We start from the raw sequence: 14449 nt of genomic DNA, 5'->3' as shown, positions 1-14449 counted from the left end.
GGAGAAGACGAAGCGGCCGGAGTAGGTTCAGGTACACACAGTCCCGTGTTTCCGTGGTTTTTTGGAGAACTGCTGACACTACTATCATCCATCCTGGTCTCTTCACTTTATACTCTACTGTTAGTGCCAAAAATGCAGAATGCTTTAGAGCAGCGATCTCCACCCACCCTGAGACGTTACAGCTGTTGTGAAACTACAACTCCCAGCATGCCCTGCCACATGAGAGCATGCTAGGGGTTGTAGTTTAGCAGCAGCTGGAGAGTCACTGTTTGTAGATCACTGCTCTGGAGCCATAGCAGCTGTTGTGAAGATGGATGTACTAACCTCATAGTATGCCCAGTGACTGGCATGGGCACAGGGGCAGTGTCTGCAAAGAGCAGGAGCTGCCAACTCTGGGTGACACCTGCTTCAATGAACCCTATAACCTGTTTAATGCCTCAGACAATATAAGCCCCTGCATCCAAGACTGTTTCCCAACCAGTGTGCCTCCAGCTGTTGCAAAACTTTGGCTGTACAGGTATGCTTGGAGTTGTAGTTTTGCAACAGCTGGAGGCACCCTGGTTGTGAAATGGAGGGGGTTGTTGTTTCATTCCACTTCCCATAGCAATAATAATAATGACAAAGAATAAATTATATGGGGGACATGTATCAAAGATTTTACCCCTGTTTTGTGTGTATTTTTTTGCGCCAAATTTTGCGCAAGCCCTTTTTTTGCGCAATTTTTTTGCGCACGTTTTGGTAGAGCATGTCCTCCAGATGTGGCTGAATCAGGGCACCTTGGAGTGACATCTATAGTACACATGAATTTATTAACTGCGTACTTTTTTTTTACACCAAAAATGTTGCCGCAAGAGCTGTTTTTTTTGCGCAAATATAAGACATCTTGGACTTAACGTAGCAAGATGCTCTAAATCATTGATTCTATTTTCCAAAAAGTGGATTGAGGAGATTACTATATTTACCCGCAATTTATGAAGCTCATTGCACTTGATTGATAAATTTAGCGCTTCTGCACATAATTTAGAATTCGGGAAAAGGGGTAAAATGCTTCTACCATACACAAATAATGATACATGTCCCCCTATGTACCCAAAAGTGTGGTTCACAAAATACAATATTTTCTACTCGACCGGATATCCCCCAAGTTGCTGCCGTATAATTTTTTTTCATGGCCGCAATTTCAATATAACAGCTGCATTGCCTGGGAAATTCAGCACAGAAATTAGAATACGTGCCGAAATTTATGGGGCGGAAACCAACCATAAGGTGCTGAAAAAACATCCCAATAACCTGTCGTGCAAAAAAAAAAAGCCATTATACCAGTGCCCAGTGATCATTCTGAAATGATCACATGATGCCACGCTCTGAAATGATCACATGATGCCACGTTCTGAGATGATCACATGATGCCACGTTCTGAGATGATCACATGATCGCATGATGCCACGTTCCGAGATGATCACATGATGCCACGTTCCGAGATGATCACATGATGCCACGTTCTGAGATGATCACATGATGCCACGCTCTGAGATGATCACATGATGCCACGTTTTGAGGTGATCACATGATGCCACGTTCTGAGGTGATCCCATGATGCCACGTTCTGAGGTGATCACATGATGCCACGCTCTGAGGTGATCACATGATGCCATGTTCTGAGGTGATCACATGATGCCACATTCTGAGGTGATCACATGATGCCACGTTCTGAGGTGATCACATGATGCCACGCTCTGAGGTGATCACATGATGCCACGTTCTGAGGTGATCCCATGATGCCACGTTCTGAGGTGATCACATGATGCCACGCTCTGAGGTGATCACATGATGCCATGTTCTGAGGTGATCACATGATGCCACATTCTGAGGTGATCACATGATGCCACGTTCTGAGGTGATCACATGATGCCACGCTCTGAGGTGATCACATGATGCCACGTTCTGAGATGATCACATGATGCCACGTTCTGAGATGATCACATGATGCCACGTTTTGAGGTGATCACATGATGCCACGTTCTGAGGTGATCACATGATGCCACGTTCTGAGGTGATCACATGATGCCACGTTCTGAGATGATCACATGATGCCACGTTCTGAGGTGATCGCATGATGCCACGTTCCGAGATGATCACATGATGCCACGTTCCGAGATGATCACATGATGCCACGTTCCGAGATGATCACATGATGCCACGTTCCGAGATGATCACATGATGCCACGCTCTGAGATGATCACATGATGCCACGTTTTGAGGTGATCACATGATGCCACGTTCTGAGGTGATCACATGATGCCACGTTCTGAGGTGATCACATGATGCCATGTTCTGAGGTGATCACATGATGCCACATTCTGAGATGATCACATGATGCCACGTTCTGAGGTGATCACATGATGCCACGTTCTGAGGTGATCACATGATGCCACGCTCTGAGATGATCACATGATGCCACGTTCTGAGGTGATCACATGATGCCACGTTCTGTGGTGATCACATGATGCCACGCTCTGAGGTGATCACATGATGCCACGCTCTGAGATGATCACATGATGCCACGCTCTGAGATGATCACATGATGCCACGTTCTGAGGTGATCACATGATGCCACGTTCTGAGATGATCACATGATGCCATGCTCTGAGATGATCACATGGTTACATTTGGTGTCTGTTCTCATTACTTTCTGCAATCCTGTTTTTTTTGTTGTTGTTTTTCTCTCAAATAGATCCCTTTACAGATCCATGTTTCATTTCCAATGGGGCGCAAAAAAAGTTGAAAATGTTCTGAATCTGAAGATTTTTTCTTTAACAGGATAGACAAATGGAGACTGTCATCTTTTTCTGTCCTGTCAAAAAATTGTATTCTGGTGGAACAAAAGCTGACATTGCAAAAAGTATGTTTTGGGCTAGAACACACAAATCTTACAAAAAAACCTGCCATACTCCATACATGGTGCTTTTGGGCCAAAAATGCTGCATCAGATGTTAACTAGAAGTCAGTAAGGAAATATAAACACAGCGTACATGGTGTTGTTTTCTTTCATTGTTTTTCATGCTGTTGTAGTGTTTTTAGGATCAGTTTCCCTAAATCACAACATGTTGAGTGTATGTTGTCTTTTTTTCAAGAATTCTTGGCCTTTTTCATCCTATAGACCAGGGGTTCTCAACAGGTGGTACGTGTAGGTTTGTGCGGCGCTACACAATGTACTGACAAAAACCAACCATGCATTGGCCAGTATTTGTCAGCGCATTGCGGGGAATGGCCATTGCAGCTCTCGGGAAAGTATCACGGCCGCGGCTACTTTACGGGAGCTGCTTGGTTCCTGGGGAGACTTGTGACCCTGATGTCGCACTGAGGTGCCGCACAGCGCAGGAGGACGTCACCCTTCTGTGCGGCGCCGAACGGGACTCTGAGAGCGGTACCCGAAAAAGCTGTGTAATGTGAAAAAAAAGTCAAAACGAAATGTATGGGAGGGAGGGAGGGATGTGTTATATATATATATATATATATATCAGCCCAGGGGGATCGGAGGGGGGATGGGTGGGGGGAGAGATTCCCTTTTGCCATGTTGGATAATAGTGGCACAAGGGGATAAAGATGGAAGGGGGGGGGGGGGGGTAATGGAAAAGGGGGATCAGCGGGAGGGGGGAATAATGGCACAAGGGGATAAAGATGGAGGGGGGGGGGGGGATAGTGGCATTTTTAGTATTAAGTATCACATTAGTATAAAGGTAAGCACACGGCTTTTGTCCCCAGGTCCTCCTCGTGCGTAAGTTCCGTGCGAGGGGTACCCACAGACATACTTTCAGCCTTTGGGGGTAAAGTCGCGAAAAAGGACTACTATAGACTACTATGGTTGAAAGAAAGAAAGAAAAAAAGTGTGTTTGATAGATGTTACAGTTTTTGTGGTGTCCAGGCCCCCCAAATCTTTAATAGACATTCTTGAGTCACATGAACAAAGAAGCACATAATGAAAATAAAAATACCTATACTAATACACACTATGGGGGAGACTGATCAAAACCTGGCCAGAGGAAAAGATGCTGAGTTGCTCATGGCAACCAATCAGATCGCTTCTTTCACTTCTCAGAGGCCTCTTCAAAATTGAAAGTGAACTGATTGGTTGCTATGGGCAACTCAGCAACTCTTCATCTGGACAGATTTTGATAAATCTCCCCCTATGTTTTTTTGGAAGGCCCAATCCAAGACAGTGTTTCCCAACCAGTGTGCCTCCAGCAGTTGCAAAACTACAACTCCCAGCATGACCGGACAGCTGAAGACTGACAGTTTTTCCCAACCAGGGTGCCTCTAGCTATTGCAAAACTACAACTCCTAGCATGCCCGGCATGCTGGGGGTTGTAGTTTTGCAACAGCTGGAGGCACACTGGTTATGAAACACTGACTTGGATGCAGGGTATATATGATTTATAGGCTACGCCAGTGTTTCCCAACCAGCGTGCCTCCAGCTGTTGCAAAACTACAACTCCCAGGCATGCTGGGAGTTGTAGTTTTGCAACAGCTGGAGGCACAATGGTTGGGAAACATTGTCAGCCTTTGGCTGTCCAGGCATGCTGGGAGTTGTAGTTTTGCAACAGCTGGAGGCACACTGGTTGGGAAACACTGTCAGCCTTCGGCTGTCCGGGCATGCTGGGAGATGTAGTTTTGCAACAGCTGGAGGCACACTGGTTGGGAAACACTGGCATAACCTATAAATAATATATCATATATCATATAAGCCCCTGCATCCAAAACAGTGTTTCCCAACCAGTGTGCCTCCAGCTGTTGCAAAACTACAACTCCTAGCATACCCAGACAGCCTTTGGCTGTCCGGGCATGCTGAGAGTTGTAGCTTTTCAACAGCTGGAGGCACCCTGGTTGGGAAACACTGGTGTAGCCTATAAATCATATTCTCACCTCTTAGGCTCCTTTCACACTATATGTTACTCCGTTTTAAAGACCCGTTACAATGTCCCGTTAAGAAAACCCTTAAAAACGGACATTAAAAAATCCCATTCAAGTCTGTTGGGATTTTTTGATTATCCGTTATCACCCGTTATGAATAACGGGTGTTATTTGTGACAGGAAAAGAAAAACGTTACATGCAATAATTTTTCTCTCGTCACAAATAACGTTCGTTATTTATAATGGGCTATAACAGGTGATAACAGGTAATCAAAAAATCCTATAGACTTGAATGGGATTTTTTTAATGGCCGTTTTTAAGTTTTTTTTTAACGGGACATTGTAACGGGTCATTAAAACGGAGCAACATATAGTGCGAAAGGAGTCTTACTTTTCTTCCCTCTTTTAGCAGTTGTGGAATATCCCAAAGAAACATGTCAACAAAACCGAGACTCCTAGTGCCGTTCGGCCTAAAAACACTGCTGGAGGGCCTGAGCCGAGCTGTGGTGACCACTCAACCCAACAATATCCCCGACTATGCCTCATATTATTTCGCAGAGTTACTGAAGTACAGACGTGGTAAGTCCAGGCTTTGTCTCAGTAAGGCTTGGTTCATATCATATTTTGCTAAAAAAAAAAAAAAAAAAAATTCCGTCATTCGTGTTGTTTTTGTAGCAGCTACACTATCGTTGTGACGGTTTACATCGGGAACAATGTATTATTTAAGATAATGATGGAAAGTTACATTAGTTGACATCCAGACTCTACTCCCCATGTTTGTATAGAGCAGGGGAACTCAACTATTCTTAGTGAGGGTCCGCTTATTCAGGTCTGCCACTGGTTAAGGTCCAAGCAAAACGCTGAGGCCTTGTTCACACCTAGAGGCTGCAGTGCCATGAAGGAAATAGGCAAAATGACTGAAGTCTGGAGGATGTAAACCTACTGTTTCCTGTATTTTCTAAATACTGCCAGAGACTGTACCCCTGAAAATAATACTGCTGCATCGTGTATCCCTGATAAAGACTGTACCATAAAACAATGAATGATGCCACTGTGCCTGACAATTAATGAGGCCACTGTGCAACCACAATGAATGATGCCGCCGTTCCCCCACAATTATTCATGCCACTGTGCTCCCATAATGAATGATGCCACTGTGCCCCCACAATTATTCATGCCACCGTGCCCCCACAATGAATGATGCCGCTGTTCCCCCACAATTATTCATGCCACTGTGCCCCCACAATTATTCATGCCACTGTGCTCCCATAATGAATGATGCCACTGTGCCCCCACAATTATTCATGCCACCGTGCCCCCTCCTTCAGTTGAGTATTGCTGGTTTAGAGCTATGTTCTGTTTAGTAGGACAGCGAGTAGTGTGGTTATCTGACTATAGTAAAGATGCTAACATTTGGCTGTGCACAGGTGGTTTAAAGTGTACCCATCACTTCAAAACTCTTCACATGTCAAAAGTTATTTTATCAATTGGGTTCTGAGCAGAGGCGGCTCTAGACTTTTTGAGGCCTTAGGCGAAAAAAATCTGAGGCCCCCCAAGCGCATGAAAAGAAGAGAAAAAAAAGTAAGCATGCGATATTAAAATTAACTGTATAAATTGCATATTTTAAGGCAAACTTTAATATATATCATAACCTCGCTATTCACAGCTTATTAACGGCTGCATACTACAGAGGACATTTTTTCTTTTTGGATTTCTTTTCTGTCACGACCACAGTGCTCTCTGCTGACACCTTTGTTCATTTTAGGAAATGTCCAGAGCAGCATATGTTTGCTATGGGGAATTTCTCCTGCTTTGGACAGTTCCTGACATAGACAGAGGTGTCAGCAGAGAGCACCGTGGTCGTGACAGAAGAGAAATCCAAAAATAAAAGAATTTCCTCTGTAGTATACAGCCGTTAATAAGTACTGGAAGGATTAAGATTTTTTTTTAATAGAAGTAATTTACACATCTGTTTACCTTTCTAGCATCAGTTGATTTAAAAAAAATAAAAAAAAAAGGTTTTCACAGGAGTACCTGCCTTTCAACGCTCTCTACAATTCATAAGCCACCCATTCACCTGGCCAGGCTACCCTGTTTTGGGTCCATGCAGCTGTCGACTGAGAAGGCCGGCAGAGAGATCAGGGCACTTCTTCAAGAGGGCTCTGTACACTGAGGACAAGCAGGGCTCGGTGCACTAAGGACAAGCAGGGCTCTGTTCACTAAGGACAAGCAGGGCTCCGCACACTGAGGACAAGCAGGGCTCCGCACACTGAGGACAAGCAGGGCTGCATACACTGAGGACAAGCAGGGATCTGTACACTGAGGACAAGCAGGGCTCTGTACACGGAGCACAAGCAGGGCTCTGTACACCTAGGACAAGCAGGGCTCTGTACACCGAGGACAAGCAGAGTTCTGTACACCGAGGACAAGCAGGGCTCTGTACACCGAGGAGAAGCAGGGCTCTGTACACTGAGGACAAGCAGGGCTCTGTACACCGAGGAGAAGCAGGGCTCTGTACACTGAGGACAAGCAGGGCTCTGTACACTGAGGACAAGCAGGGCTCTGTACACTGAGGACAAGCAGGGCTCTGTACACTGAGGACAAGCAGGGATCTGTACACTGAGGACAAGCAGGGCTCTGTACACGGAGGACAAGCAGGGCTCTGTACACCTAGGAAAAGCAGGGCTCTGTACACCGAGGACAAGCAGGGCCCTGTACACCGAGGACAAGCATGGTTCTGTACACCGAGGACAAGCATGGTTCTGTACACCGATGACAAGCAGGGTTCTGCACACCGATGACAAGCGGGGTTCTGTACACTGAGGACAAGCAGGGCTCTGTACACCAAGAACAAGCAGGGCTCTGTTCACTGAGGACAAGCAGGGCTCTATACACCGAGGACAAGCAGGGCCCTGTACACCGAGGATATGCAGGGTTCTGTACACCGAGGACAAGCAGGGCTCTGTACACTGAGGACAAGCAGGGCTCTGTACACTGAGGGCAGGCACGGTTCTGTACACTGAGGACAAGCAGGGCTCTGTACACCGAGGACAAGCAGGGCTCTGTACACCGAGGACAAGCAGGGCTCTGTACACCGAGGACAAGCAGGGCTCTGTACACCGAGGACAAGAAGGGCCCTGTACACCGAGGACAAGCAGGGTTCTCTACACTGAGGACAAGCAGGGCTCTGTACACTGAGGAGTAGCGGGCTCTGTACACTGAGGACAAGCAGGGCTCTGTACACTGAGGACAAGCAGGGCTCTGTACACTGAGGACAAGAAGGGCTCTGTACACTGAGGACAAGCAGTGCTCTGTACACTGAGGACAAGCAGTGTTCTGTACACTGAGGACAAGCAGTGCTCTGTACCCTGAGGACAAGCAGTGCTCTGTACACTGAGGACAAGCAGGGCCCTATACACAGGACAAGCAGGAATCTGTACACTAAGGACAAGCAGGGCTCTGTACACTGACAACAAGCAGGGCCCTGAACACTGAGGACAATCAGTGCTCTGTACACTGAGGACAAGCAGTGCTCTGTACACTGAGGACAAGCAGGGCCCTATACACAGGACAAGCAGGGTTCTGTACCTGAGGACAAGCAGGGCCTTTACGAGACAGAGCGCAGGGCGGCAGGCGCACTAATCAGTGGCACAGCGAACTCTGACGTGGAGCTGCTGCGCTTAGACGTAAGGTCACGTCACCCCCATGGTGACGTGACCTCACGTCTAAGTGCAGCAGCGCCACGCTGGAGTTCAAAGCGCCTCTCCCAGGCAGCCACTGCGGTTCTCTTACAGGACTGCCGTGGCTGTGTGGGAGATGCAAGCCAGCAGCACCGTTCTCCCGGGCTCTGGTGTGTGCTGGGCCCGGGTGTCGCGGGCAATTTAAATTTTTTTGGGGGGGATTTAATGTGACTGGCGGGCCCTTCGGACGATGGCCGAATGGACCAGCCGGTCAGTCCGCCCCTGGGCTAAACAATTAAAAATTTTGACCGGGAAAGGCTGCTGACATATTTTTTATTACAGCAGCCTGCAGCTCTCTAATTACACCAGGGGACTCAAACTCAAATTATCTGGGGGACACTGGAGGTAGCAGCTGGGTGAGGCTGGGCCGCATGCGTACCTTACATATAATGCCCCCATCATGCACCCCTCATCATCCACCAGCAACCCCCCCATTCCCCCTACCCCTGTGTGATAATAGCATGAGCTGACGGATGATGGGGGTGCTACTTCTGGGGGTTCCCCACATTAGGTAGTAGCAGGTTCCCCACATTAGGTAGGTAGTAACAGTTTCCCCACATAAGGTAGGTAGTAGCAGGTTCCCCACATTAGGTAGAAGCAAGTTCCCCACATTAGGTAGAAGCAGGTTTCCCACATTAGGTAGTAGCAACTTCCCAACATTAGGTAGTAGCAGGTTCCCCACATTAGGTAGAAGCAGGTCCCCCACATTAGGTAGAAGCAGGTTCCCCACATTAGGTAGAAGCAGGTTCCCCACATTAGGTAGTAGCAGGTTCTCCACATTAGGTAGTAGCAGGTTCCCCACATTAGGTAGAAGAAGCAGGTTCCCCACATTAGGTAGTAGCAGGTTCCCCACATTAGGTAGCATTGTTGTCGTCCCCCCGTCCCCCCCCACTCTCACACACACACAGACACCCACGCATGCACACACATAGACACACTTACCTGTCCTGTGCTGCGCTTCTCCTCTCCGGCGGCGGCCTGACTAGTGCATCACTGACGTCCTCCTATGCGGGTCTGCAGAGGGACGTCACATGCCTGATGAAGTTACCTGCCTGGCGCCTGGAACTGCATGTCCTGGGCGTCGGGCAATACAAATTACCCATACCTGGTGCGGGCCACAAACTCTCGTTCCGCGGGCCGCAAATGGCCCGCGGGCCGGGAGTTTGAGACCCCTGAATTTCACGATTTAGGCGGCCGCGAGGCCCCGTTTAGCGTGAGGCCTTAGACGGCAGCCTAAATCACCTAATTAGAGAGCCGCCTCTGGTTCTGAGTGTTCAAACCCCGAGAAGAGCTAGGAGAAGAGCACAGCTGACCAAGACAACCCCATAGACTTACAATGTAAGTTTGTCTCGCTTAGCGCATTCTTTTTCCAGCTCTTTCTGGGTGATCTATCGGGGTCCCGGTACTCAGACCCTGACAGATCAAAACTTATGATATGTCTCTAAAGTGTCAAAAGTTTTTTTTTTTTTTTTTTTTTAAGTTACAGTGCCCATTTATGGCCAAGGCAGCTAACATGCTTTTTGGCAAAATAAAATAGCTCTAGTATATGGATCTAGTACAGTATATGGCATAAGTCTTGGTTAACAGGTATAAGTTGTGTGGTATCACTTGTTTTATGGCTGAGCACTTTCTCACATGCAAGCCAGCTATTTGGGAGTAGAGCACATTAAACTCTTTGGGGCAGAGTCACACGAGGTTCATTTGCAGCATATTTCACGCTGCAGATGCACCAACCGCAGTCACAAGTGGGACTGCAGAGTGAGGTCCCAGCTGCAGCGGCGGTAGGTAGCTCTGTGTGTCTGCTGTAAAAATCTGCCGCTACGGGTGGACACACAGAGCTGCCTGGCCACAGCCTGGACCTTACCCTGCGGTCCCTCTTGTGACTGCCGTCGGCGCATGCACAGCATATTTCCCCATCCTGTGTGACCCTGCCCTTAAAATGGATCATGATTCTTCTCTATAGTTCTAGGTTCCTCAACCCTAAAATTAAAGAATTTGTATTTTACTTGCAGAAAACCCCACTATGGATTTTAAGAACCTTGTACAAGAATTTCAGCGCAGACAAAGTAAGTAAGCTCCTAGTCTACATATTGGCGGGAGTTTAACTGGCCTCTAAACCTCGCAAACCCACCCCACCTGGCCTATGGCAGTGAACAGGTTTATGCACAGCTTAATGGGAGACAGCCCTCCTCCACCATCTTTTTCCTGGATTTTTCTTAGATTTCTGATCTAACTAATGTTATCTTCTCCACAGATAGCACACAGACACAGTTTGGCCCTGCTGACAACCCAATATCAAGAATCTCATCCTTTCTGGTTTCAAAAGATAAAGCAGAATCTGAAATAGTAGAAACAGAGAATGCGCAATGTCTTGCCAAACAAGATCCATGTGCTGGTAATGCCTCTCTGGCAGAAGCCATGACCGCTTCACTGAATGGGGAACTAAAATATCCATTGCTGTACCGTGACATATCAAATCCATTGATCAGTGCACATAGAGTGTATAGTCACTTACATCCTAGAGAAGAAGCCTCAGGAGCAGCAGGAGCTGAGTATAAAGACAGTGTGAAGCACCAACATCAAGAACAGACAAGTTCTGGTATGGAAGCATCTGCAGAACAAAGTGCAGAAGACCCTGAAAGATTAGAGAATGTTTCAACCAATACACAGTCCCAGCCAACAAAAACCTTGGGGAGGAAAGCGTCCGCCAGTGGAGCAGTCCCTAAGAAGTTAAATGGCCAAGCTCTTTACTCATCCACAAGAGAGAAGGCTCCTGATAGACAGTATTCACTACCCAGAGGTGTCTCATCAAATGGTAGACGAACAAATGGAGCTAGTACAAGTTTTTCTGCTCTCATCCCCGAAATAACTATTTCAAAGCTACAAAATTCTGTAACTTTTGATGGTGATGTCCACAGGATTGTTTCCAAAATGTCACATCATCCACCAGACTATGCAGACTCATCTGCTCCAGGGTCAGCTATTTATCTGTCTAAAAAGACTATAGAGTCCCGGCTGCCAGAGGTTGTTCCGCCAACTCAGGGAGTAGCACAGATGAAAATAATGTCCACTGAACACCAACAAAGAACAAGAGAAATGCTGCCATCTAACCTTTACCAGATCCAAATATCTGTGGATAAACCAGTAAGACAAGTTTGCTATGAGCCAGTATATATCCCTGATAAAAAGGCATCTAGGGTTCACATAGTTACAGCCGTCCCTACAGCATCTGTAAACTATATAGCAGCACCAGAGGAGATTCCACGTGAGAATATCCAAACTCCAGCAGTCATCTGTAGACATCCCTCCCAAGATCCAGGACAGTATAAGTCAGTCTATGTCCCATCACAAACTGGCAGCAGCCCATGGTGTGTATGCCAACTGTCTGCACTTCTCCATATGCAGCAGCCAACATATAGGAAGACTGAAAACAGTAAATACTCTGCTCATGTGGAAGAGAAGCCCAATAGTCCAGAGGTAGTCAACAAGCCCGGATATTCAGATGCTTCCAGTCAGGTGTCGGCTTTAGACATAAATCATGCTTACTCCAGTTCAGTGCAGCAGAACTTGATGGGCAGTCCAGGTAAGACAGGGCAGAATGTGCGAGAGTGGTCAAATATTAAGGGCAATAGACATTTGCTAGTGTATATAGATTTATTCAATTGAAATGGGTGAAATTTCCCAAACTGACATGACATGCCTCAGGTTAGATAATCGGCACAAGTATTGTGGTATATTCTCTGTGTTTTTTGCTACAGAATCTCACTTACACCAATGTGAACCTGACGTAAAAAAAAAAGCACATAAAAAAAACCCCAGTACCACCTTTTCTTCTTTGTGCAGGAGAGAAACACAACAGATAGCCCCGGGCAATCAATCCTCTCCAACCACCGAAGATGCATCCAAGTAAACCCAATAGATCATCAGCCTATCCTAAGAGGCAAAGCTTTTATTCTATATTCCATACATTACCCAGAAATGCAATGTTTTATCTTATAATAAGCCTTAGAAAAACTGTAGTTTATGAGCCAATTCAGAAAGTGGATCCAGCAGGAAGAAGTATAAGTTCTATTCCTTCCCGATCCACTTCTGGTTTGGCACAAAAACTGCAGTGACTGTTTTCCTAAAATCTGCCAGATGGAAACACAGCCTTAGGATTATGCGTGAAATGGGCTTATTATAAGCATAACATTGCCTTTTTGTGTAATGTATGGAATATAAAATAATAGCTTGGAGCTATGGATATGCTGATGATCGGGTTTTGACTGTAGGCCTGCGTTTGTCAGGTACTGGGAATCTGGTTTCCCGTATATAACTTTTGGACATATATGTACATATTATAGTTGATGTTGTGCGCATAGGTTGTCTTTTACCTAGATCCCTATTTCCACTTGATATGGTTTCCTAATGCAGCCTGCATTTCCCATGATGCCTCTGGCTTTGCATAAACAGAGGGGTGGAGTCTTATCGCTGCATTTGCATTAATAAATCAGTGTTCCCAAACTCACTATAGAGTCTTAGATGTGATACAGTTCGTCTCTCTGTGAGGGATTGCAGCTCTTGCACACAGGAGAGAACAGAGTCAGCCTGAATCACACAGGACCCACTACAGAATCTGCGCATAAAAGAGGCAGTAGAGGTGATCATGGGAGTTGTATACCTCTGCAGCTTATCACTGTACAGACTCTCCTAAATCACTCCATCCCTTGTCTATTAGGGGAGATGTAATATCTTCAGCAGCAGTACTTTATTTTCTAGTGGTCTAAGAGATGGTCACATGACCCAGCTGCAGTAACAGAATGTATGACTGCAGCTGAGCTAGGATGAAACAAATGACAACAGGAATACTCATGGTGAAGTAGCATATATACTATACAGAGGTCCCTCAACATACGATGGTAATCCGTTCCAAATGAACCATCGTTTGTTGAAACCACCATATGTTGAGGGATCCGTGCAATGTAAAGTATAGGACAGTGATCTACAACCTGCGGACCTCCAGATGTTGCAAAACTACAACACCCAGCATGCCCGGACAGCCAACGGCTGTCCGGGCATGCTGGGAGTTATAGTTTTGCAACATCTGGAGGTTCGCAGGTTGAAGACCACTAGTATTGGAGGTTATACTCACGTGTCCCCGCTGCCCTGGATGTCGCCTTCCATCGCTGTCGCCGTGTCTCCGGGGTGTCCCAGACGCTCCGGCAAGGCCTCTGCTTCCCCGGCATGCTGGGAGTTGTAGTTTTGCAACATCTGGAGGTCCGCAGGTTGAAGACCACTGGTATTGGAGGTTATACTCACGTGTCCCCGCTGCTCCGGACCGTCACCGCTGCCCTGGATGTCGCCCTCCATCGCTGTCGCCGCGTCCCCGGGGTGTCCCCGACGCTCCGGCAAGGCCTCTGCTTCCCCGGCATCCTCGCTCTCACATTGCCGTCATCACGTCGCTATGCACGCCGCTCCTATTGGATGACGGGACGGCGTGCACAGCGACGTGATGACGATGATGGAGAGCGCCGACCATGCAGGGGATCCTGAAGAGGACGCGCCGGAGCCCCGAGGACAGGTAAGTGATCGTCAGTGGACCACACGTAGCACTGTAAACGGCTATCCGGTGGCAGCTGAAGCAGTCTGCGCTGCCGGATAGCCGTTTATGCGATGGCCCCGACATACAAAAGCATCGTATGTTGATGCTGCCTTCAACATGCGATGGCCTCTGAGAGACCATCATATGTTGAAATGATCGTATGTCGGGGCCATCGTAGGTCGGGGGATCACTGTATACTATTTGGAATGCCATTTAAT

General features: G+C 47.1%; 1 protein-coding gene across 1 annotated transcript in view; it reads left to right on the top strand.

Moving 5' to 3' along the window:
• CABYR (calcium binding tyrosine phosphorylation regulated) overlaps positions 1-14449 on the top strand; it is a 43380-nt gene that overhangs the window by 14880 nt on the left and 14051 nt on the right. The window contains exons 2-4 of the mRNA XM_056521734.1: positions 5320-5489; positions 10663-10716; positions 10905-12233. Coding sequence (XP_056377709.1) covers positions 5345-5489; positions 10663-10716; positions 10905-12233 — 1528 coding nt within the window. The 5' untranslated portion in view covers positions 5320-5344. The remainder of the gene's footprint in view (positions 1-5319; positions 5490-10662; positions 10717-10904; positions 12234-14449) is intronic.

Source organism: Hyla sarda, chromosome 5 (genome assembly GCF_029499605.1).
Source record: "Hyla sarda isolate aHylSar1 chromosome 5, aHylSar1.hap1, whole genome shotgun sequence".
NCBI lineage: Eukaryota > Metazoa > Chordata > Amphibia > Anura > Hylidae > Hyla > Hyla sarda.
The sequence above is the reverse complement of the archived record's forward strand: the minus strand, read 5'-3'. Positions and strand labels throughout refer to the sequence as shown.